This window comes from Achroia grisella, unplaced genomic scaffold, assembly GCF_030625045.1.
Source record: "Achroia grisella isolate CSIRO2021 unplaced genomic scaffold, CSIRO_AGI_Agris_v1 utg487, whole genome shotgun sequence".
Taxonomy (NCBI): Eukaryota; Metazoa; Arthropoda; class Insecta; order Lepidoptera; family Pyralidae; genus Achroia; species Achroia grisella.
In genome coordinates, this window is record NW_026712891.1 from 3,118,068 (window position 1) to 3,143,670 (window position 25,603).

Sequence of the window (25,603 nt, forward strand, 5' to 3'; positions counted from 1 at the left end):
TCAACTAGTTCTTTATATATGACACCTAATCGCTACAAAGATATGTAATTGACTATTTTGGGTACTCACTGGCATGTTATGTGAGCTAGTTTCAGGCATAAACGAAATATATTGCAGTTTTTAAATGTTTTAAAGTTATAACTCACACCCGACTCATTCAAGTCTGAAAGGGATAGAATACACTATGCGAATGAGTTTAGCTCTTCATTCAAACTGCCATAGCTGTTTATCACATTTTTAATTATCAAACATCATAATATTCGCAACCATTAAAATAATAATTTAATTATACTTGTACATACAATGTTTTCAATAAAATGAAATGATTTAGGGTCAAAAAACAAAAAATAATGAACTTAACATCTAATCAATAGTAGTGTTATAAACTTGAAATTCAGCTACAATAGGTATATAGGTTAATTTTGTGACGACAACATCCATTAAGAAACTATATCCCAATATTTCCAAGGACACGAAACATATCGGAGTCCGCGCATGCTACTTAAAATTATACCAGAATTACACTTATTATTAATATTTTTTAACCTCATGCCGAGTAAGTGGTATCTATGTGTCTGTGGCGACTCCCCAACAACAATCTATCCAAAGAAATGAGTAGTAGATTAGATGCGACATTTTTATATTTAAAGTAGACGTCATTGAAATGAGTTCCTAGTTAGAAAATTATGAGGAATACTCTAGATTTTTTAAGTATATCAACTCTTTGCATTCTTTCTCTATTCTTATATCGGCATTTTTTATTTTTTAATGTATTCTTGTTTTAATAGTTACTATATCTTCTAGCTAACTATTTCAGTACTACGAATGAATCAATAGTAGTGGTCAAACAGAGGTCGAACTTCAACTATAATTAATTTAACATCCAGTAAAATTATAGACAAATAATATTAATCTATTCTCAATTTGACCACAGACTTCATAATAAACAAAGAGTTTATGTGCGTGTATATATGAGATACATGGTTGTGTGTGTAATGCTTTCTACATTGATTTCATGAATTTGATACGAATAATAATAAAAATAATATTTTGCATTCCTTCTCTATCTATCTCCGTCCCCGCAATTTTCGTAAAAAGGGGTACAACGATTTTGCTCCGTGTATATATATAGATAATTTCTGTTTGCATCTCAATACAGCAGTAAACAGAACTATTAGTTTAAGAGTTACTTACAGTTTATTACTATTATAACTTACATTAGTTTACAGCAAGAAACCTTTTAAGTACAACAGTTCATATAAACTAATAACAACTACGTAATTAGGTTTATTCTTTGTACTTAATTAACTATCTTTAATTTATTATCGGAGCTATAGTTAAGAGGCTGTGCCCTGTTCATAAAATTACGCTATCCAAATCAGAGAGCGACAAAATAAATTATCGAGAATAATAATCGAAAAAATTAAATGCCACTTTTTTATAAAGGTCCTTATTAACATTCTAAACTCATAGTACATTCGTATGCTGATATTTAGGCATTGTTTTCTGGCAATTTAAATATTGCTACCCAGATTCGCCCGGGTGCTAATAACACTGGACAATTCACACAGCGCCATCTAGTTCCAAACTTGGTTATGTGTACTAGACAGCCATTACTTTTTAGTAAATATATGTATATGGAAACATCCAAGTCCATACAAACAATCATCATAAATACAAATATTTGTACCGTGCGAGGAATCATATCCGCGAATCCATCGTAAGTAAAGAGGTGTGCGAAACCGCTAGACTACCGCGGCCGTCAACGTGAATTAGTTTTTTATATATTCACATAATATACAACCTATATCACTCTGTAGAATTAAGTACCGTTTAAACAGTGCAAGATTTTCTCAAATCAGTGCCGCGGTTACACAGTCTATTTTAATCATAACAAAAGCCGCTCTCTTTTTATAATCTTAGTATAAATAAATAAAATGATGTGATACAAAGTGTGGGAGGCTCGCTATTATAAAAGAAGCCGAACTATTTAAAAATATTATACATAAACTATGCATAAAAATAATAAATTGTAATTTTTAAGTAATATTCAAAAGTGTAACAATGTTTTCGGTCAAGTAGACTTTAAAAATTTGGCATAATTGTATCAAAATGTGAAACAGCGCTTAAAGAATTGTTTGTTTGACATATTTTATATAATTTCAATTAATCTCTCTGCAACTCAACAAATTGTTCTACATTACAGAATATTTATTACGTTCTGTAAAGTAGAACAACCTGCATACACATGTGATAAACTATAATAACAAAACATAATGCTAATTGCGCAAGGAGCTGTTGTAGTTTGTAGTTGTATTTACAACTTTATATGTAATTTATAATAATAACAATAATCTCAGGACAATTCACCCAACGCCATCTAGACCCAAGTTAGGCTAGCTGGTGTTATGATTACTAATACATAGATTTTTTTCGTAAATACATATTATTCATAGCAAACACCCAGATGGACACAAACAATCATTTTCATGAATACAAATATTTGTGTCGTGTGAGGAATCGAAACGGCGACCATCGGAAATAAAGCGGTATGTTAAACCGCTAGACCACCGATGTCGTCTAATAAAAAAAGTTACTAGTTAAACATTATAAAAAAAAAACTTAGCCATTAACTAAATAGTTAATTACTATTTATGTATATTATTTATGTACTCATGACAGTGCATCTATTTTATGTAATTAGAATAGTAAACAAGTTGACAACCCACCAGATGGTAATCGTCGCCTAGATACATACATACTTAGATAAACTTCGGCACCACCCATAGTTCGACATTCTGGAGAAATAAAATGTCATGTGACGACCTTGGTAGTCTAGCAGTTTCTTACACCGCCTTACTGCCAATGGTAGCGAGTTCGATTCCTCGCACGGTACCAACATGAGTATTTTTACCTTGTTTAAGAGTGAGTATAATTGTTTTGTATCGGTGTGGGTGTATTCTATCTATATTTATTTGCAAAAAAACGTATCTCTGTATTTATATCAGTAGCCTACTAGTACCCATAATTAAATGGCGCTGTGTGATTGACCTTAGATATTATTATTATTCCTCCGTACCCTGTAATTTCACTGCCTTATCTCTCACCCTTTAAATAAAACACATCTTACGCTTGTCAATTCAAGGTCAATTTCTTGTTACAGCGTTATTTAATCACTTCCAAAAAAGTAACAATACATTTACGTTCATATTTTTTTTATCCAAACCATCTAAAATTAAAAAAAAATATCACTTGATTATTATGTTAATTTATGTTGGAGATACATTAAACCAAATAAATAAGTAGCTATGTCTTACACTTAAGATGTTTTTTTTTAATTATCTATGCTATATTATGCTGCGGAATGTGCGGCCAATGATCTATCAAAATATGAGTTACCGTTCAAGTTAAAAATAAACAGATTTGAATTGAAAATTGTTTAAATGGTTAAGAGTACTTATGTTCACATATCTGGCATTCAAACTCCAACGAACGCCATCAGTACGCAGTAACTATTCAATGAAAACATTGTAGGACTACAGCTACTACATTATTGACTTGTCGTCGACAAAAAACAATAAAATAAGAAAAACACAATAGATATTTATCTTGTGTTTTCAATGGATGGATTGTTTGTTCATAACGTTGTTTACTTTGCGTTGTGAATTCATGATTTAACCTACTTTCGTTAACTTCCATTTGGTTATTTTAGTTTCCAAGTTTCAATGAAAATTCTCCATTGCTAGGTTTATTGAGCGCAACAGATGAAGGTCTATTATTTTGAGCAGACTTCAAAAAAAGTGTCCTTAACTGATATTTTATACAGATAACGTACATAGAGACATTTAGGTTTAGAGGGGATTTACATGTATCATACGTGATTAAACATAAATGAATTCTTAGTACAGTAGTAAAACAATACAGGTCATTTATTGTACGACAGAAAAAGGATATATGTATGTAATAATAAGGTAAAATATTAACGTAGCAATACATCTTGCTGTACACGGTTTACATCGCAAAATGAATAAAATATAAACTAGTAATTATAATAGCGATTGTTCATAATACTAGTTAAAAAAAAGTTTTTGTATTTATTTAGTCTACATAATATCACAGTAGTTTTGAAATAGGTTATTTAACATGTAGTCTATGAGTAAAATAGAATCTATCTATGTATCTAATCTATGAAATAGCAAAGTAGATTAACATTATTGTACATATCACAAAAACTAAGGACTGAGGTCTTACGCCTCTTGCGTCAGAGATGCCACAAGTTATCTTTCATTCAGTTTGAACAACAACAACAAACAACAGACGCATTACTGCATGACAGAAACAGGATATGTAATACTGTGCGATTGATTAGAAACGATTGACATTGAGTTGCCATTTTGCTGTGTACCGTTTACGCAGCGGAAGCGACACAAAAAATATTATTATTATAGTTAATCTGGTTTTAACATGGATAATTTTACGGTAAATAAAGGTATTTATCTCACCCGTTTCGACTAGGTTGCACTAGCCGTGGTCACAGCTAACTGGAGTAACAGCGAATGTCAATGTTAATAGGCGTCGGGAGTATGTACCGCCGAAAAATGTTAAAAAACATTTAAGTACATTAATAAACGCCAAAATTTAAAAATGAGTATTTTGAAAGATATCGTTTAATTTTGAATGTATAGTTTGTATAAACCGCGTCAATATCCCTTAATTTCACTACTTTATCTCACCCACACATCATATAAACTGTGCTGCCTGGCAACTGTAATAGTCGATACAGGGCAGGCAGACGACTTTGTACAAATTCTATCTCGATAAAATTTTCGATATTTATTGCTTGTTTTCTAGGACATAAAAGCAAATTAATATTGGCTTAAAATTGCGTATTCAGGCTCCCATTTTAGCTATTTATTGCCAATTATTTTACACTTGAGTTGTCACAACGAATTCAGTACTATTTCAAATATTAACATTAGGTACTCCAATTATAGTATTTGGATTTTATGAAGCGACGGTCATGCACATTTCGATAATTTAGTCAATTTTATTCGGACTGACGAGGAATACATATTATTACGTATTTGTAAATGTATATGTTTGAAAGATTAGCTTAGTCTTCACAATGACTTACATTATCTTACTATCACGGTTACCTACAGTATAACAAACATTTACACGATGAAAATTGTAATAGTAAATATTTCATCTTAAAAATTAGGTTACTCTGCAACTACGTCTTTGTGAATTACAGTAATTATATAAGTAAATAAATATTCACATTTTATTTTATAAACCCATGATATGTTATTAATGGTGTTAAAAATAATTAACACATTTAATATTGTACTACTTTCTGCCCGCGACTATGTAGTCGCGGGTTACCTTAGTAAGTTTTAATAAAAAATAAGAATTAGGTACTCTAATCTATCATGATGACTACAGCTGCCTATTACCATCGCACCGCTCGCCATCGACAGGAAATTCATCCCAACACCCTGGCACCTAAGTGGTCTTGGACAGTACGGTCTCAGAGGAGCTTCCTCCCCGCGTTCACTTATGTAGTAGAATCAACTACCTGCCCAAGTTTTCTGTAGAAACTACAGCGTGGAGTTTTCAAGAAAAGTATGTTATGGTTTCTTAAGGTCCGGCAACACGCATGTTTCAGGCGTCTATAGGCTACGGTACGGTACAATTTACCATCAGATTAGCCGCATGGTAGATTGCCATCGTCGTGGTATAAAAAAATATTGAAATACATTATTCATTTAATATCTAAATAGACTATATTATTTAGCAGTTATGTAAACAAACAGCGATTTTTACGTCTGTTTGTGTCACGGCGCCATCGATTGTTATCTAATATTTGTATGATTTGTAAGTGTGCTTATCACATATCAGAATTGGGCAACCTACGCGTTTTTATTGTATTATCACACCGCCGACGTGATTGAAGTCCATAATATTTTGAACTGAACATATATATTGCACATGGTTCAATATACATTTTTGTTAATGTAAGTGGAATGGCAAACAAGCTGACGGCCCACCTGATGGTAATCGTCCGCTATATTACATGAATCTATATTAAATGAAACCATGGATACCATTATAATGTGACGCCAGTGATATCACTTATACGTTGCTATTCTTCTTGTAGGACTAAGATATAATGCCTCTGTATACTGTAACTCTATTGTCTCATCTCTACTTCTGAAACAGCTTACAAAGCAAAGCTGCTTGGCGTCTGAAATAGGTACAACTGATATACTGACGCAGACAACTTTTTACATATTCTATGTGTATAAATCGTAAATAGGAATAGAAATTGGCAATGCGTATTATATACCATATTCTGGAAATGATAAATGTTTTTATTTTTATTTTCTACGGGAATTGTCATAAGTAATTAAAATAGCAAACTACAATATGTAACGCACTGATATCTAATTTTTATTAGTCGATGATAAATAAAAATAATAGATTAAGAACATGATTAGGAAGTCATAATTCATACATAATACCTGGCACGTTTCGTGTTAAGCATAGTTAAGACTTAGAACAGACATTTGACAATTAAAACCAATGCCGTCAGACTAGTAAAACGATCAGGGTGTCTTCTCGGAGTTATAACCCCTAATTACGTCATGAGATTTATATTGTGGGATGTCCCCAAACCGAAGTGGAATAATAACGAGGGGATTGGTTTCTGGTTATTTTTGTCGATGCAGACTATAGACAACATGGAAATTATTTTAATTTGGGACAACACCACATATATAACATAAGCATATGATGTGTTTCTCATTATTCTAGTTATAGTTTACAATTGTGTTACCATTATATTATTATTATTATTATTACTTACTTATACTTACTGCGCAAAATGCACTTAGTACAATTTCATTAATATCGGCAACTTATTCGTGTAAAATTAGCTTTTAATGTGTACCTACATTTTTTAATTCTATGTAAACTAATACGTTGTCTCATTGATATTGAATAAAGTGTTTATCTGAAAATAAAGTCAATGAGTCGCGACGCCGCCCGCTGCGCCAGCCGCACCCCTGCCCCGCGTCGTCTGTGATCACGCCGACTAACAACAATTTAGGGACAGAATAGACTTGGTAACAAACTGTTACTAACAACAAGTTAGGGACAGAACAGACTTTGTTACAAACTGCTACTAACAACAATTTAGGGGCAGAGCAAATTTGGTTACAAACTGCGGCTAACAACAATTTAGGGGCAGATCAGACTTGGTTAGAAACTGCTCACTCGTTGCTAATACAAACAAACTCATTTATGGAAATACCTTTAAGCTACACATATACTGCTTTATACGATTAATTACAGTGATCAATGTCATTGGCAAATATTATAAATAAACCAGGGCAAATCGAGAAATTATCAATTTCAACTTGTGTCCTGTTTTTCAATTTGCAGGTAAATGTGTTGATGTTTATAATTTACTTCTTGTCTTATTAATTATAACATTAAATTATTTCATTTAGAGACTATTTCGAACTGCATTGACGTCCTATCATACTTTCGTCACCAAATAAATATACAATATGTATCCCATCGCCCTCATTGGACTTACCAGTTATTTTTACAAAAAGAAACATAAAATTTTGTGTCTATGATGTGTATTGGATTCCATAATTTGAAAAGTTAAGCATTTGAAAACTAAAGACGTTCTTTATTGTATTCTTTTTGGGTTCATAATCGATACTTTCACTTTATTTGTACAAAATATAATGTAATACATAAAGAGCATTTTTTAATCTAGGTACTTGTTTAACGATCATTTGTGCTGCTCAAAGGCTTTAATGTTGCTTTGATCTGCGCAATGTGGGGCAAGAAATAGAATTAAAAACTACAATGCGGCAAATGCGGCAATGACGATGATACATACGTCATTCAAATAAACGTTTGATTTGGACTTCACAGCATGACAAAATCTGTCCCAATTTCACCAGGGGTGCTATATCCAAACATAAAACGTTCAAGTAGACTATTTTTTTTAATTATTTAATATACATACTATAATATTTACCTGATGGTAACCGCCTCCTTTATACATGGACAGTACTATAAACATTAAGCTATCATGTGACCCTACCACGGGATGCTCATGCGCTGCCATTCCGGAGGACTATGGTGTCATGGCTTTTCTCCTTCAATTTCAACATTTTTAAAAGATTAAAGACTTTTGTGGAAGAACACGTTATTAAAAAAGTAGCAAATGGAGAATAATGTATGTATTAATTTATTAGTCGTTTTAATAGAGTGAACTATAGTGTGTATTGTAATTTTTAAGACTATTGCCTATTTATGAATGTTAAAAAGCAAATGCCATAGCGTACATAAGATTCCTAATGAAAATTAACGTAATAGACGTCGATGTCTATTGATTGGTTTTGTTTTTATCGAGGCTTCGACATTGACGGCGCATCGCTTTCGACATAATTCGAAGAATTCATAAACAACAAGAATGAAAACGTAAAGAACTTCCGACATGTAACATATACCACTCCCAGTTGGTTTAACTATAATGTTACGACAATCTATTTAGATATCTAGCTGTATACGCCATAATTTACAACATAAGTCACGCAATTTTTGCTCATTGTACAAACAATAGAAATAGAAATAGAAATAGAAATAATCTTTATTCAAATAAACTCATTACAAGCACTTTTGAATAGTCATATTTTGATTCTACCACTCATTCGGAATGCAGATTCATCACAAGAAGAATACTTGTGTGTTGCTCTTTTTAATAGATGTTTTTTTTTTATATAAATAATTACAGTGTAACAAGTAAGAGGCATGCGACAATCAACATAGAAATCGCTACGCACTCATTATTAGTGTAATCAGATAATATTGTCAGTGCTATGTATTTAAAATTTTTCTACAAAAACATTATTATCGTTAACGAATTCTTCAATTTTATAGTAAGCTTTTTTGCAAAGGAAGTGTTTTATTTGACATTTAAATCTTTTTTCTGGCAAATTTATAACAGACTCTGGTATTTTATTGTAAAACCTTACGCAATTGCCATAAAACGAATTACTAACTTTAGCCAAACGACATTTAGGTAAAATCAGTTTGTTATTGTTACGTAAGCTTTTATTAGTGCAATCACTAACTCTTTTGAAACTGTCTATATTCTTCCTGGCATACATGATATTTTCATAAATATATTGAGAAGCAACGGTGAGGATATTTGATTCCTTAAAGCACTCTCGCAAAGACTCCCTGGAACCCTGCTATAAATGGAGCGAATGGCCCTCTTTTGTAAAATAAATATTGTATTTATATCAGCTGCTTTGCCCCATAACAAAATACCATACGACATAATGCTATGGAAATAGCTAAAGTACACAAGTTTAGCCGTTGCCACGTCTGTTAATTGTCTAATTCTTCTTACCGCATAAGCGGCAGAACTAAGTCGACTCGCTAATTTAGTAATATGAGCACCCCATTGCAACTTGGAATCTAATGTGATACCTAGAAATACAGTATCATCCACAAAATTAATAGGTTTATTGTCCAACGTGATTTTTGAATCTACCGGCCTTACATTGGGGAGAGTAAATTTGATACATTTAGTTTTATTTGCATTTAGTAACATATTATTAGCCGTAAACCATTTTAAAACATAAGAAAGAGCACCGTTTACTTCGTCCAAATCATCAATATGTCGATTGACTTTGAATACTAATGAAGTATCATCAGCAAACAGAACTATGTCAGCTATCTTTTCTACCATATAAGGAAGATCATTTATGTAAACTAAAAATAAGAAAGGACCTAAAATAGAGCCCTGAGGAACACCCATTTTAATACTAGTTCCCTTAGACTTTACACCATTTATTTCGACAACTTGCATTCTATTATTTAGATAGGATTTCATCATGCTTTGTGCTTCATATCTAATACCGTAATGTTCAAGTTTGAGCAAAAGTGTTTCATGTTCAACGCAATCAAATGCTTTTGAAAGATCACAAAATACACCGACTGCATCCTGAGACCTCTCCCAAGAATCAAATATATATTTAATGAGAGCTACACCGGCATCAGTAGTTGATTTACCGGCCGTGAAACCAAATTGTCGACTGTGAAGCAGTTTATTTACTTTAAAGTGTTGCAGCATTTGATTGAGCATAATTTTTTCAAACACTTTACTCAATACTGGTAAGATAGATATAGGCCTATAATTATCTACCACAGTTTTTTCTCCTGATTTAAAGAGTGGAGTTATTTTGCTATGTTTCATTAAATTGGGAAAAACACCATCAGAAATACATTTATTGAAAATAATTACTAAATATGGAGCAATAACATCTATAGCGGTGTTAATAACTTTAACAGACATGCCCCAATGGTCTTCAGTATTTTTTAAATTTAATTGTTTAAATGTTTTAGTAATTGTAGCAATGTCAATAAATGTAAATTTAACTGTAACCGGACAAGAAACAACATTGTCAATAAGGAATGATTTAGCTGTGAACTAGGAGAAGAGTCCAAAGAGGAAGTAATATCAGTTGGAATATTAGCGAAAAAATTTTCAAAAATATTGACAATTTCTTTTGTGGACGTTACTAGTTTACCATTATAATTTAACGTAAAATCGTTATATGGACTTTTAACTTTGCCAGTTTCTTTGTTAATAATACTCCACACTGTCCTTATCTTATCCTTGGACTCTTTAATTTTTTTATTTAGATAATTAGACTTTGCTACATTACATACCTTTTTAAAAGTTTTTGAGTATCTTTTTACATAATTTACGAATGTACTATCGAAACGGTATTTTTTTTGAGCATATAAATCAAATAATATATTTCTACTTTTAAGAATTCCCTTTGTAGCCCATTCTGAAAATTTTGTTTTGTTAATAATATTGATAGTTTTTTTGTTAAAAGCCTTATTATATTCAACAAATATTTTAGGATAAACTTCAAAAACTAACTTGTAGAAAGTGACATTATAAAAATGAAAACAGGACATGCTATGATAGTTCGGACATGCGAAAGTGGACAGATGCAATAATAATAAACAGGATTGGTCTAGACTAACTTCCCAAGATTAAGTTAGATTGGCCATATACATTGCATGCTGCCTGACGAAGTGGCGAATCCCCGGAACTGGCGTGACTATATGAGATCAATCATAAAAGTGGACACACTAAGAGTTGTGTGCAAGGAGAAAAGCCAATTACTCTCGGTTCTCTACGTAAAATAAATAGCAAAGGTATATTTTTTGTGTTTTGATAAAAAATCAGTTATATTGAAATTCCTGGTCATTTATTTTTTACAGATGACACTATCAAGCCCTTAATAAGGTTTTTAGAAATGCCAGTCTAAGGGAATATGGGGAAACTTGGCATACTCTGAATAATTTTTTGTCTACACTGCCTTCAAGTTGAAAAAAAAATATTATTTTCATTATTTATGTTGAATGCTGACGACAGCGACGTTACATAGATGCAATAGATAGATTTAAATTAACTGCGTAATTTATAGAGCATTTTTTAAAGTCCATCATCCAAGGCGAATTTAATTCACGGCGACTGTTTATACCGAGGGTCGTAGAAGGGTCGTCCCCGTCGGTCTTTGACCCCGACAGCTGTCGTACGTGGGTAAACGCTTTGTAAACAACCGGTAACCAAAGATTACAGACTTGACTGCGAATAAAGTCGAGTGGTCAATTCTACTAGCCAAATAAGTAAACCGTATTTTGCTCATTTCACCCGACTGATTTTCAACACTTTCAAAAAGAAGGAAGACTGTAGTCTTGTGAAAATTCTTTACAGTGCTCTGAATTGATCATGTTGATGATTGGATGCAAAGAGGCGATACATCGGGACGAAAAAGAAATAAGAAGTATCTAATGTTGCAACATTAGATATATGTTTTAGTAAAATTTGTAACACTTGTCTATAATGTCGAATCACTTATCAGTTAGTGTCTATTGTTGTCATTTCATCTAGTGCAGAGTTGTCTTACAGAATAATAACCTTTCAAAGCACTTTACGTAAATCTTCTCGAAAAAAAATCGTCTAGTTTGGAGTTATAAAATTATAAAAATATTTTCTATATTTTCTACTTTTTATTTTTAGATTATTACAAAAAAGATAGCCGTGTATCTTGGTATAAATTGATATGCTTTACTTTCTTAGAAGAGTTTTATCTTTAAGGGAGATAATTTTACTAGAATCAAAGTCCACAACGTGCCACTTGAAAGAAATTCTGCCCGTCGCTCTCTACCTGCATTTCATATTTGTTTTCGAATAATTTATGATCGTAAAACTCTGTACCAATTCCGATGATATAGCTTTCTGTTCTTATAACGTAAGTATATTTTATTTATATAAATTATATTTATTTACTTAATGATATAAAATTTAATAAATACGTAAAATAACAAAGAGATTTGTACAATTAACCAAAATATTCTACAAACTTAACATTGTTCTTTTTTATTGTTGATAAGCGTGTACCTATAAAATTAATAAATAACAGCATGAATTATCTACGAGAGAGAAGCTAATTAGGTAACTTGGGTGCGCGTTATCATATCAACGCTCACCCAAATGGAATAGACGTATATTAATATAACTTATAACATGGCATCAATCACATGCCAATTATTAATACTTATTAATGTAATATTGTTGTTTGTACAATAAAATTTAATTATAATTTATTAACACTGTCTCATCTATTTCTGCCATTTATTTTTTTAAAGGATTATAGTACCTATGTTGCACCCGTCTGCACTAACGGTATACGCTGGCGGGGCGGGGCATTAATGAAGGATGATAAGATGAGCATGAGGTCGGTCAGTTAGCCCATCATGACAAATTCAGCAGGAATTTAACGTGATCCAGACACCAGGGGGAACCGTGTGGAGGTCAACCTGATATGGTACATTGTTAGCTATGGGGTCATCAATCCACATTACAACCCAACCCCATCCCCCCCCCCCCCTCACGCGCTTATTTAAGGGTCAGATATAACATTGAAATTCAGGGTACTGAGGAATGGCATCTTGGTCCTCCAGAACAGCAACTGCAGTTATTAGAAGAAGTGATGTCCAAGGTACTGTTTATATATATATAGGCGGTTTTACCGCTAAGCAATAGGAGAGCCTGTCCAGTCGCCTAAAAAAAATTTGCTACACTATAATTAAGAGAATATTATCTGAACTTATAACCTTTATTCTACCCGTCTTTCTATCTATGTTATTTTTTAATTCTTATTTTTTTTATTAAATACTATATATAGCACTATAATTTGTGGCTCTACGCGATATTTCATTGCCAGTATATGTATTTATTTACATAAAATATATTATATTAAAGTTATATAAATAAATAAAATATTATGCAAACATTGCTAAAATAAAAAAAATAGACGACTTATTATCAAATCAATAGCAACACTAACTGTACATCATTTACATATCGCATAAATAACATAACATCTTATTGACCTTCAGTTCATAAAGTAGGTACTTATAGCTTGTATATTTTATTCATTATAATAAATATACATATTACAACAATGCTCTATTTAAGTGAGGACAGCTTATTGTGTAATTATGGTCCTACTTCCTACTAATGTCTACTTTAACACATGACAGTATTTTTTTTTTATTTATATGGAATAGATAAATAATTACAAATTTATATTTTTGCCGCTTAGCTCACAACCGAAATTTGGTATGCAACGGGATTAAACAAATAGGATAATATTTATAGAATATTGATATGCACAGAATAAATAGACTTCAAACTTTATAAAATTGACGTTTAATTGTTAAATTGTAGAAGATACAGAGAATATCTTCAAAATAGAAATTTAAAGCTTACCAAGATATCGGGAAACAAACTCATACATACACTTGAATGACAACTCTATTAGAGCTAAATAGTTTTTGGACTTCTGTCTGTGTTGAAATCTCTACTAATAAAGTGAGCGGATTTTGTTATGAGGAAAATGAACTCCGGAGCCGCTGCACCGAATTGAGTAATACTTTCACTGGTTTAAAGATACGTTATGCCAGAGTGACATCGGCTATACAATTATACTCGTATTGTATTAAGAGGTATATACAAAATTGACAAAATTGTCAGCACTCAGGCGAAGCCAGAGCGAATCACTAGTCAGTTACAAATATAAAACAAATGTAATCGCAATTGTAGTTTATTTTAAAAGCACCAAACATAGCTTTAACATTAGGTAATAGGTACGTGAGAAAGAATAATATTTACATATGCCGACAACTAAAGCAATAACAAAATGAATCATATTTTATACGACGTATTTACAATGAAATTTATAATTTGCATGCTTGTGCGTGAATTTTGTTGCCAACACATAACTTCATTATCAATAATACCCGTACAAAGCCCCCAAATAAATATACACAGTGCAAAATCTGAAAGACTAAAAGCAAACTAGTAACCAATCATCGCAGACTATGGGGCGTGCCCTACTGATCTGTCTGCAATGATTGGTTATTTGCTTATTTACATAGTCGGAAAAAACTTCATTAAGAAAAGGTTGACAATAAAGATATTGAGTTTTGACGAACGTCATATTGTTCAACAAAACCTCCGCCAAATCTCTTTTGAAGTTTGCAGACTTATAGCTTCGTACATATTATACACTCTGCTCGTGACTTCTGTTAATGCAGCCTAATCATAATGCCGAGTGATGTTAATAGTTTATTGACCATGTTATAACACGACAATGTGTATTAGAATAGAAAATAATTTATTCAAATAAACTTAATTTAAGCACTTTTGAATAGTCAACAAATTTATGTGTTACGTATTTATGTATTAATTATAACCCTATTTGTTGGAAATAACGCTATTCCTAGCACAATTACAAATTGTATGAACACTGTAACTGTTGCAACATTTTTTATGCACTACAATAAGTGTATAAAAATATATTATAAAACAATTTGTACTCAATATGTATCAACGCAAAGTTGAAATAAAACTGAAATACCTAAGAAGAATATTGGAAGACAGATTTAATATATAACTTAACCAAGTATTTTTTAATGCTTGTGGCAACTCTATGACAAAAGCACTAATTGAAATAGATTAAAAGTTAGCAAGTATGAGACATTCCATAAACTATCAATTATAATTTTAGCCGCTAATTACATACAAACAATTCACACAATAAAACTGTACTGCCACAAAAACAGCTAATTGAATTGTGCAACTATAATATTGTACAATTATATTGTTACCTAAACCAGTGAGTTTGAGGCGCCTAAGGTATCGACACGAAAAGTGGATAGTCGGGTTTACCGCGTCGAGCAAGTTTTGTTTACTTGTAGAAAAATACACATACTTATCGATAGGTAAGTATATAAACGCCACTCACAAATTAGAGTAGGCAAAAACAAATTAGACACGTACACCACAGAGTATTCGATTCTACTACTCTCTGTCGATTCTACTACTCTCTGTCGCTTCTTCTCTCTCAATACTATACATATTGGATCATGATGGTGAGAGTATGTATAATCTCCAAGTAGGATCGAGCTTAGAATGAGTAATGTCTAAATGTGAAGGTAGTGAAGACCACCCACCTAAGTAAAATTTAATAATATCTGAAATTTTGAGTAGGTATATAATATACTAATTAGTTGGTACGCCAACATGGATATTTTATAGTTAACATAGATAAATAATGTATGTAGGTTATAAACATATTACATGCCTTATAGCATTTACAATTTGTACTGTAAATACTGTAATATAAACAACGTACGTAGTGTATAATGCAAACAAAAACATATATTTTATAAGTATAAAATATAAAGGTAATAATGTACCTATAGCAGTTTTACAACGTCAACTGTAATTAGCTGTAGAAGGTAAGAAACGAGCGTTCAAATTGCAAAGTTCGATATCAACACGCTTATTACATGGACGAGTGAATTTGGTTCGGTTCAGAAGATAACTCGGGGCGCCTCCTAACGAGGCCTCACTAGATCGTCGGCTGTCGAGCGGAGGAGAATTACAAACAAACAACACTCCGTTCGTTATCTGACGGATTAAACGGCGGCGCGATACTGAACACGCCAGCGCAGGGTTCAATAGCACATGTACTGATATAGTAAAAAATATATATAAATAAAAATAAAATTTTGGCCCACGAGTGGCCCCACAGCGGGTCGGGGCCGGATCAACGGCCGCGCGGAAGTTTTTGCTAATATCCGGCGCGCTAACGGAGCACAGAGCGTTGTTTACACGTGCCCACTTCATGTCCATCGCCTAACACGCCCTGCTGACTGTTGACTGCTGACATTTAGTGCAAGTCCGCCATCTTCGCCACTTCCATCGACGATCACAGATCAAGCATTACCGATTACAAAACGTTACTAGTATCCCTTCTTGTGTTACCCTACATTTTGCAACAAGTATAAATATTTACAACGGACAGTGGTACATTGAGATTTTTATGAATAAAGTACGATAATTCCGAATGTATTTTGATGTATTGCAATCATGTTTATAGATTTGTATTGGAAAAGAGTTTACTCCTGTATTGACCTTGTCTTTATTTTGGCACGATTGAATTCCGTTTTTATGGAACAAAATCTAATATAATGTTGAATATTTTATTAAAATAATAACTTGCAAATTGCTTGAACAACAGTAGGCATCTCAACATTTGTATCATTTATCTGCTTGTTTCAAGAAATATGTTATGTTTGTGTTAATGTTAAACAGTTTATCAGCATTGAATGACGATGCTCAATTGCGCGGACATGCAGTTTGTTTTGATTTAAGAATTTGCACAATATTATCTTTATAAAATATGTCAGACAATTTAAATACACGACAGAACAATCTTTTTTGAAAATGAAGGACATGAGTTTTAAGATAAAAGTGATAATGATAATTGGATATCTATCTCAGTGAAATCACTGTTAGAAATAGAATTAGAAATATGCCTTTTTAAAGAACATTTAATATCAGAGGTCAGAAGATACGGGTATGGCCTAGTTGTTACCTATCCTGAATTCAAAAAGGTCTTGAGATCAAATGGCATATATAAATATTATATTATAAATAATAAAATCTTTGTATGATTTTTTTTACTTTTGACTGACTTTACGGTAACAGATCGCAGGAAGGTCCAATATGAAACCAAAAGTTAAACCGAGATATTCAAAACAAACCGAACGCAATGTGTACATGATAAATATTGCATTCACCAGAACATCCACATTTCACTATGCGCCTGAATACTCCCTCTGATATCGGTCGTGAAGGTATGTGAGAGTAGGTACTTAGGTAATAATCGAATGATATAGTAAGATATATAATGAGATAGAGCGAATCATGACTATATTTTATGGAGTTACAAAGAACGTATATTAACTTTTTTAATTGGTGTGAATTCTATTCAATCTAAGTCTAAACGTTCAATTATTCATATCCTAGCCTCCCCTAGCGCGAAAATAATGAAAGACATTGTACTTACAGATAACATACAAGTGTAAAGAAACGCGTACCTATCTATCAGATAAAAATTGGCGGGCTATCACGTCCAAATCTTTTCTTAGTAATCAAAACAATTAAATATTGGTTTTGAATTATGAGTATTTTCTATTTATATGTTTATCGTGTATATGTATTACACGTAATAATAAAGGAGGCTACACCTCATATACATATTTTTGGCCGACTCATAACACTATTATCGAGTAAGGCCTGGATTATTCATAACTTATAAGTGAATGGAATATAAACACTGACACATTACAGTGAAAGTATTATGTGTAGCCCACACACGCTAGGAGTATAATAACTCTAGATAGAGTGTTCCCCTTCAAATGTTTCTTTTTCTTGTATATATTTTAAAATAATAGGCAGTAATCATTCTAAGTATTAAAATCTTTACATAAGTAAGAAAAAGTCGGCGCCGCTGTCTGTTCGCTTACATCTTTTAAAACAACGGATTTTAATGTAGTGTTCGGCAATAGTGATATAAGAGGAAGGTTTATAGGTATAATACATCCGTGTTATAGTATAATACACCCGGAGAAATTAAAAAATCCACCCGTGCAAAGTCAGGACAGGTCACTAGTGAATAATAAATTAGCCAGTTGTGTAGGAATGGAATATATTTTATTCTATTCTGAAGTAGACTTTCAAATTATCTTATAATATTATTATGGATAATAAAATAATGAGATCGCTAATTTGGATTTGTTCACTAAAGTTACAGACTTTCTGTCACTTTTTTTCTCAACCCAAAGGTTGTCTGGACGAGATTGCTTGGGCGATAAAACCGCCTTTTGTACATCAATTACTCTGTTATAATTCTTGTATTACATGTTTAGTGCAATAAAAAATTAACAAATAAATAGAAACTAATTTCGGTTTAGAGGTTGAGACGTGGCAGTAAAACTATAGGGTATGGATGACAACGCAGTTCTCAGGAAAAGCAACACAAAAAAGATATCACAATGTATTTAGTGAGATATGTAATATGTATATTGGCGAATATTACTATATACCATCAAACATATGACATTGCGGTTTGATAAAAAAATTAAGATTTCAAAAACAAGGCCATGCAGTCGCTCGCATGTAATATAAAATAAACAATACCGACATCATTCTTTTTTTTGTGTAAATTATTTATTTTAATTTGCAATGGACATAACAATGAATAAGACGTCAATCGATCTATATAAAAAAATATTTATCTTATTATTTCTACTAACATTGTTTCTACTTTATACATATTACAATGTGTAACAGGTGTAGGTTAGGTAAGCTAACAAAGCGTTACGTCTTTCTTAAATAAATTAAAATGGCAGACGATTGATAAGCTAATTCGGAACAATTCACTTTCAAGATCTGTGTTAAATCTGTTATGTGTTTTGGCCATAAATAAGGCCTTCTATATTTAAAGTAATGAAGACAAACCCTCGAAACGTACTCCTTTGCTCTGAGAGCAACTACTCTCGAAAGTGACAACTTATTTCCCGGCCGGTCTTCTATATTAATTTTATATTATTTGCACAAACCTAGACTTACAATTGTAATGAAGATGGGGGAAAGGGGATTGTTAGTAATGTGGACTGTTAACCCCATTGCTAACAATGTCAGGTTGGCGGTTCTCCTGGAAACCATCATTGTAAATTGCTGGTGAATGTGTCACTGGTGCCCCGTTAGCGTAAATCGCAGTGTTAGCGAAGGCGTATGCACAATACCATTATCATCCATTAAAATGTAGTGGGATATTTTTCATTTTGTCAATTTCGTATAGTAGCTTTGTTACTATATGATATGTAGGTATACAGTGTATGTAATGTACCTCCTTCGGCGAGATGTTGCCGTTGTTCGATGGCAGCGCAGGCGGCGATGCACGCCAGCAGCAGCGCGCACGCCGCCACCGGCCACGGAGCCCCATCACACGCGCGCCGCATTACGCAGCGCCGCGCCCCCCACGTGCCGGCCGCATATCCCGAGCTGAAACAACAAGTTATCCTTCAAATTGTATTCGTACTGCTGCAAATAAAGTACAAGCTTAAGGATCGCCAACGCGTACGTAACACTCTGTCTCAGGTTACGGTAATCGTTTACCATCAAATGGGTAGTATGCTTGTTTTACCACCACTGTAGTATTAAAAACAAACATATATTACACAGATATATATACCACGACTACTAATTATTTTATTTGTAACTAACAGTCTGTCCCGATTTTTCCTAGTTTAGACAACATGGAGTATTTTTTACAATTAGGGACAATATGAGCAATATTGGCCTTTTCTCCAGTAAACCGAATACAAAGTGGCCTAAGAAGGGCATAATATTTATAAAAATATATTTAAATACACAGATCAATATGGATTAAAAGGATTCAGTAACGGCCAGCAATAGGGGAATGGTCAGGGTTCCGGGCGTATAAACATCTAAATATAATTATATAGATTGCATAATGACTTCTGATATTAAAGAAATAACACGAGTAGGTATAATATATAAATTTGGTGCAAACAATTTTTTTATGACAAACTGTTGTGCACATTTGGTAATTTCCTCCGTTAAACTGCATATGATGCGACAGATGCATTGTTTACAACCATTGTTTATTTCATAGTAAATTTAGCTGTACAACTTGCCGAATATCGTATGCATCTAGGTAGATAACAATAAATAGACGGTATAGTTCGTATATAACAAGATGTTATTTGGAGGTGACACTAGCGTACTGGCGATTATTTTTTCTTCCAAATCCGCTTTTTTTAATCAAATGCCAAACCAGCTTTTATTAATATTAAAATGGGCAATATATGTGATGGGCATGGGATTTATAGTTAAACGAGTTTCCCTTCGCGGAAAATTCCGTCAGACTAAAAGTCAATAACGTACACTTCACGACAGGAGATGTACATATATACCATTTTTAATAAAATCTTTTTGATACATTTTTAATATGTACCTATACTCACATATACTCACTATTTGACACTTCCATCCTTACGAAATATAACTCGTATTTTATATTTTCACAGAAATCATTATAATTGGTATGTAGTTTATAAATATGCAATAACAATATGAAATATGCAAATATGCTAAAAGCATATTTTAATTAATATATTGATCAAGAATGCAGACTAATATACTGCTAAGTTATACTTTTGACGTAAATGCTGAATGCTTTTGACATTTCTGCCAGTTTGTCATACGTAATGCAAATAAATCTAAGAATAGGTTAGCAGGAACTGGGATGGGATCTGCCATTGCTCTGTGGTGGTCTATGTAAATAAAAATTAATGATTAAAGCTGTCTACTTGTATTTACCAGCTTAGGGATTAAGAAATGGCAACCGAAACTTTTAATCTGGGACAATAAATAGGTATGTTGTTTTTTAATTTGATTTACGTTAATATTTAGTGGATAGGCATGTATTTTACCCATACGTTACTTAACGTTAGGCCCGTTTCTTACAGTTTCATGACGTACAAAATTATCACTTCACGAAGATAACGGTGTTGAAGACTCCGTTAATTCTTTCTTTTGTCCTTGACATCCTGAAGCACTACATTTTGCCACAGGCGTTGACATACCTTACTATTTGTACGGTATCGTGCATTTATAGTTATACGACATTAGACACTTTTTTTTTTCATTGATTACGTCTCAGTTTTGTAAAGGTTACAGTAAGCTCTTTCATTATACACTTATTTATTTATGAAATTATATTATTTAAAGCTGATTCACACTACGGATATTTCGCGCCATATTTTCCGCAACTAAGAAAATTCATGGAAATAATGTAATATAATTAATTTATTTAATTAAACACAAATATAGAATAGACTGAATTATGCATAATTAATTTATCTCCTATATTTTCAGCCACAAGTTTTGTCGGTGGCGTAACAATTAAAATATTGTTTACTAGGTATTACGCGTGGCGTTGCATCATATGTTACTCGTTTATAATGTAGGTTTCCTTAGTTAAGATTTTTTTAATCGCTTAAAATGAGTTTATCCTTTACAAACAAACAACTATTTTTCCTTATAATATTTTTTAAATAAAATGTATAATGTTGTTCGCTCTTTCTGGCACTCTATCACGAATATTTTCCTCGGCGCAATATGTACTCAGTTACCGATAAAATGCTACGACTAATTAGCAATAACCTTATGTCGAAAGTTAGAAATGGGAATAAGTAGTATTGTAGTTGTAGAAATGAAAACATGCAAGCAAAGTGGCGCCACGAATACGACACCGCTATCGTAGTAAATGTACACCAAACATCAACAGTGGTTAATCACAATCTCATGCTGCGTCGACAGAGATTCTTTGCAAATTGACAACCTTGTTGTAAATTCAACAATAGCTGACTCTGTGGTTTCATTGATGAAAATTTTCATTGATGATGCGCTCGCAGTTGACTCGCGAAGGCAATTGGCATAAAAGCAAACGTAATTAGCGTGGGAGCCATCTATGTTCCCACGGTTAGCCCATAACAGGAAAATATCAATTAAGAAACACGTTTCCGATTTAAGTGAACCTAACCTAACCTAATCACGATCAGAGGTTAATAAGTCGACACTTCGGCAGTTAATTATGGAGTCAGTCATGCGTAAAAATCAATTTATAGGAAATTGGTGCGAATATTAATTATTGTTTTATTGAAATAATAATTGTATTAAGTTTATTAATTAGCTGGCATTTATTTCATTATCGCCATAACCACATAAACGAAAAGGATTAGACCGTTTTATAAAATTTGACATTATTGTAATAGTTGTTATAAAAAATAATTTGTGGTATAACTCAACAAAATAAAATAAACGTGATTACAATGAAATCATAAACTTTAAATTGACCCCAATTTGAAAAGAGGTAAACCTCGTCGCTTTATATATATTTAACTTATATACACTTCCGGCTTTATTTATTTACGTTCTCATACTTTAAATATTAATAGTATTTAAAATCATACTAATTTTCTACCGATATGTGAATAGTATATAGTAATAGTATCATTATATATTTGTAGTATGCATCAATATTTATTGATTCTTATCACATAGGTTCTGTATATATATATATTTATATATTATATCATTATTTATATATACTCATACTAGCGCCAATACAATATCAATTAACAAACAAATTTTGAACAGTATTGTTAATTTTTAATTAATTATATTACTTCTTCATATTTCTTAAAATTATTACGTATACATGTGCACAATTTAATGCACTCACTCCGTATGCTACGCTGCAATTGGTTGACTGGGAGAAAGCTCTTTATTTATTTAAGCTTTGCATTCCATAATTTTACAGTAGATAGATAGACAGGTAAATTTCAAAAAAAGGTTAATTATGGACCCTGTTGGGCACAGCAAGCGGAAGAGAAGAGAGGAAGACGAGTTATTTTTTATATAATAGTAGCTGTCCCGGCAAACGTTGTTTAGCCTTAAAATAAAAAACGGGGTGGACTACCCCTAACATTTAGGGGGATGAAAAATAGATGTTAGCCGATTCTCAGAGCTACTCAATACGCTCACAAAATTTAATGAGAATCGGTCAAGCCGTTTCGGAGCAGTATGGGAACGAAAACTGTGACACGAGAATTTTATATATAAGATTTTATAATAATAATAATTAAAATAAAAATAGAAATAATTAATAAATTGAAATTGTATATATTTAATTATTAAAATTGTATAATATTTAATTCAATATGTCATTTTTATGTTCTAAAATTGTACGATAACATTTTTTAAAGATAAGTCCTCCTTTGTTAATAATATTTCTAATGTACTTAAATTATGTAGTCAAAATGCGATAAATAATAAAATATTATAATTGCAATGTTAAGTCGTAATTAAATAATACAACAGTGAATATTTAATTTCATGTTAATTTATGTTGACATTGACGATTGTAATAGTAATTAATTATTTAGTTAGTAAGCAACATTTTTTTATAAATTTTAATTATTATCGCTTCATATTAGACGGCTGCGATGGTCTAACCGTTTAGCACGCCGCTTTGCTTTCGATGATCGCGTATTCGATTCCTCGGACGGTTTTAATATTTATATTTATGAGTATGAATGTTTGTATCGACCTGGGTGTTTTCAATCTATATTATGTATGTATTTAAAAATTATTACTGTAATGTGTACCAGACAACTGTTAAAAAATATAATTAGGTACGTATTACAAATACGTAATTTTTTTTAACAGTTGTCTAGTACACATTACAGTAGTGCTACTTAGCTTGGCGCTGTGTGAATTGTCTAAGGTTACTATTATATTATTTCATGAGAATAGAATATGAATAAAAAGAGTAAGGTGGTCATATGCAAATGCAGTAGCTGGTGCGACTCGTGTGACGTGATGCTGCGGTCATGGCGCTTGTAGTAAAACTTTATTTACTGTCTATTATTATTTAATAGACCATTTATTACATACCAGTTTTAGCCTGCAATTTCGTCTGCATTTTTTATATAAAAAGTAGCTCATGCCCGTAGGTGTAAAAGCATTTATCGCCATATTTTATTAATTTTGTGGTGAAAACGTAAACAAACAGACAGACGGCCACATTCTGTTTTTTTTTTTTATATATTTGACTTTTGTCTATTCTCAATCTCAATTACTACGTATATAGCAAATTTCATGGCGATTAGTTCAAGCTTTATGGTGCCAAAAGGTATCAAACAAACAAATAAACAAAAATCCGCGTTTAAATTTATTTATTGTTTATCATAAAGAAAGAAAAAATAATATAATATAATCATGCGACTATTGTTATTTTCTTTCGCTAAGTAAGGTACAGTCTTTTATGAGACAAATGAATACTATTCAAACTAGTATAATAAATAAGGGATAAATAGTAAAGCATATAGGAGTACTAAGACGTAACTCTGTAGTGTTCTTACTGTTCATAATGCTATTCTTGTCTATAAATAAAGGAAAGTTACCATTCCACTTTCCATTAGGTAGACTGACTGTCTATTTACGTGTGGTGTTGGCCATTCCAATATGAATGAAAGGGGGGAAGGTGATTGTTAGTAATGTGGACTCTCCACCCTAAGCAACGAGCTAGCAATGTACCATGTCTGGTTGTACCACGCGGAAACCATCGTGATAAATTCCAGGATAATTTATCATTATGGGCTAACTAACCAGATCTTATGCTGACCTGTTCATATTATCATACTAACTGGTGCCCCACCAGAGTAAACCGTTAGCGCAGGCGAACTGCAACATTTCATTATCATATATAAAAAAAATGAATGAAAACAATACTTAATGCAATGAACTAGGTACTGTATCTTAGTAAACAGAGGGTGTAATATTATGATACAATAATAATAAAGATGGTCGAGAGGTGTGTATTCAGGTGCTGTTGAAGGTAACTCTGTCAAATTTAAAGTGTGGAACATATAATAGTAGAACGTATAGAAGTAGTATAATAAATAGTTTGTAACAAAATATGTAGGATACTATTCTGTAATAGGAAAGAGGTATGAATTCTGATGCTACAACAGGCATTATATTATAGATTATAATATATTAAGTTTACCTTTACAATGTATGTATCAAAAGGAAGCTAAGAATAATGGGACTGGAGATATAACATTTCTATCTATAACATACCTACAGGGAGGGAGGGGGTAATGGAAATTAGTGACTTCATTGCTAGAAATGTACCAAGTCAGGTCGACCTCCACGCGGTCAGTTTGGAAACCAAAGTGGTTAATTATGTAGTGATTTCGAACACCTCTTGTGTTCGAAATCACTTAAATTTAAATAAATGAATAAATAATTTCTTAAATAAAGATTAAATAAACACAATTTAATGGAACATTTAATAACCACTTCTTATTATTATGAATTCCTTAAACGTTATTAATTCGATTGTATTTTTTTGTGTAAACGATAATCTCGCCAAGATCTCCTAATTACTTGTTATGAAGTAACAAACCATTCATTGCCTTATTTCTAATTGTCGTAGCTTTTTACATACAAACTCAATGTAAATATTCTTTATTG

The 25,603-nt window shown here is 32.1% G+C and overlaps 1 protein-coding gene across 1 annotated transcript in view; it reads right to left on the minus strand.

The window, feature by feature from the left end:
- LOC131845935 (insulin-like receptor) overlaps nucleotides 1–25,603 on the minus strand; it is an 89,456-nt gene that overhangs the window by 57,428 nt on the left and 6,425 nt on the right. Inside the window, exon 2 of the mRNA XM_059195098.1 lies at nucleotides 19,383–19,537. Within this exon, the coding sequence (XP_059051081.1) occupies nucleotides 19,383–19,494 (112 nt within the window). The 5' untranslated portion in view covers nucleotides 19,495–19,537. The remainder of the gene's footprint in view (nucleotides 1–19,382; nucleotides 19,538–25,603) is intronic.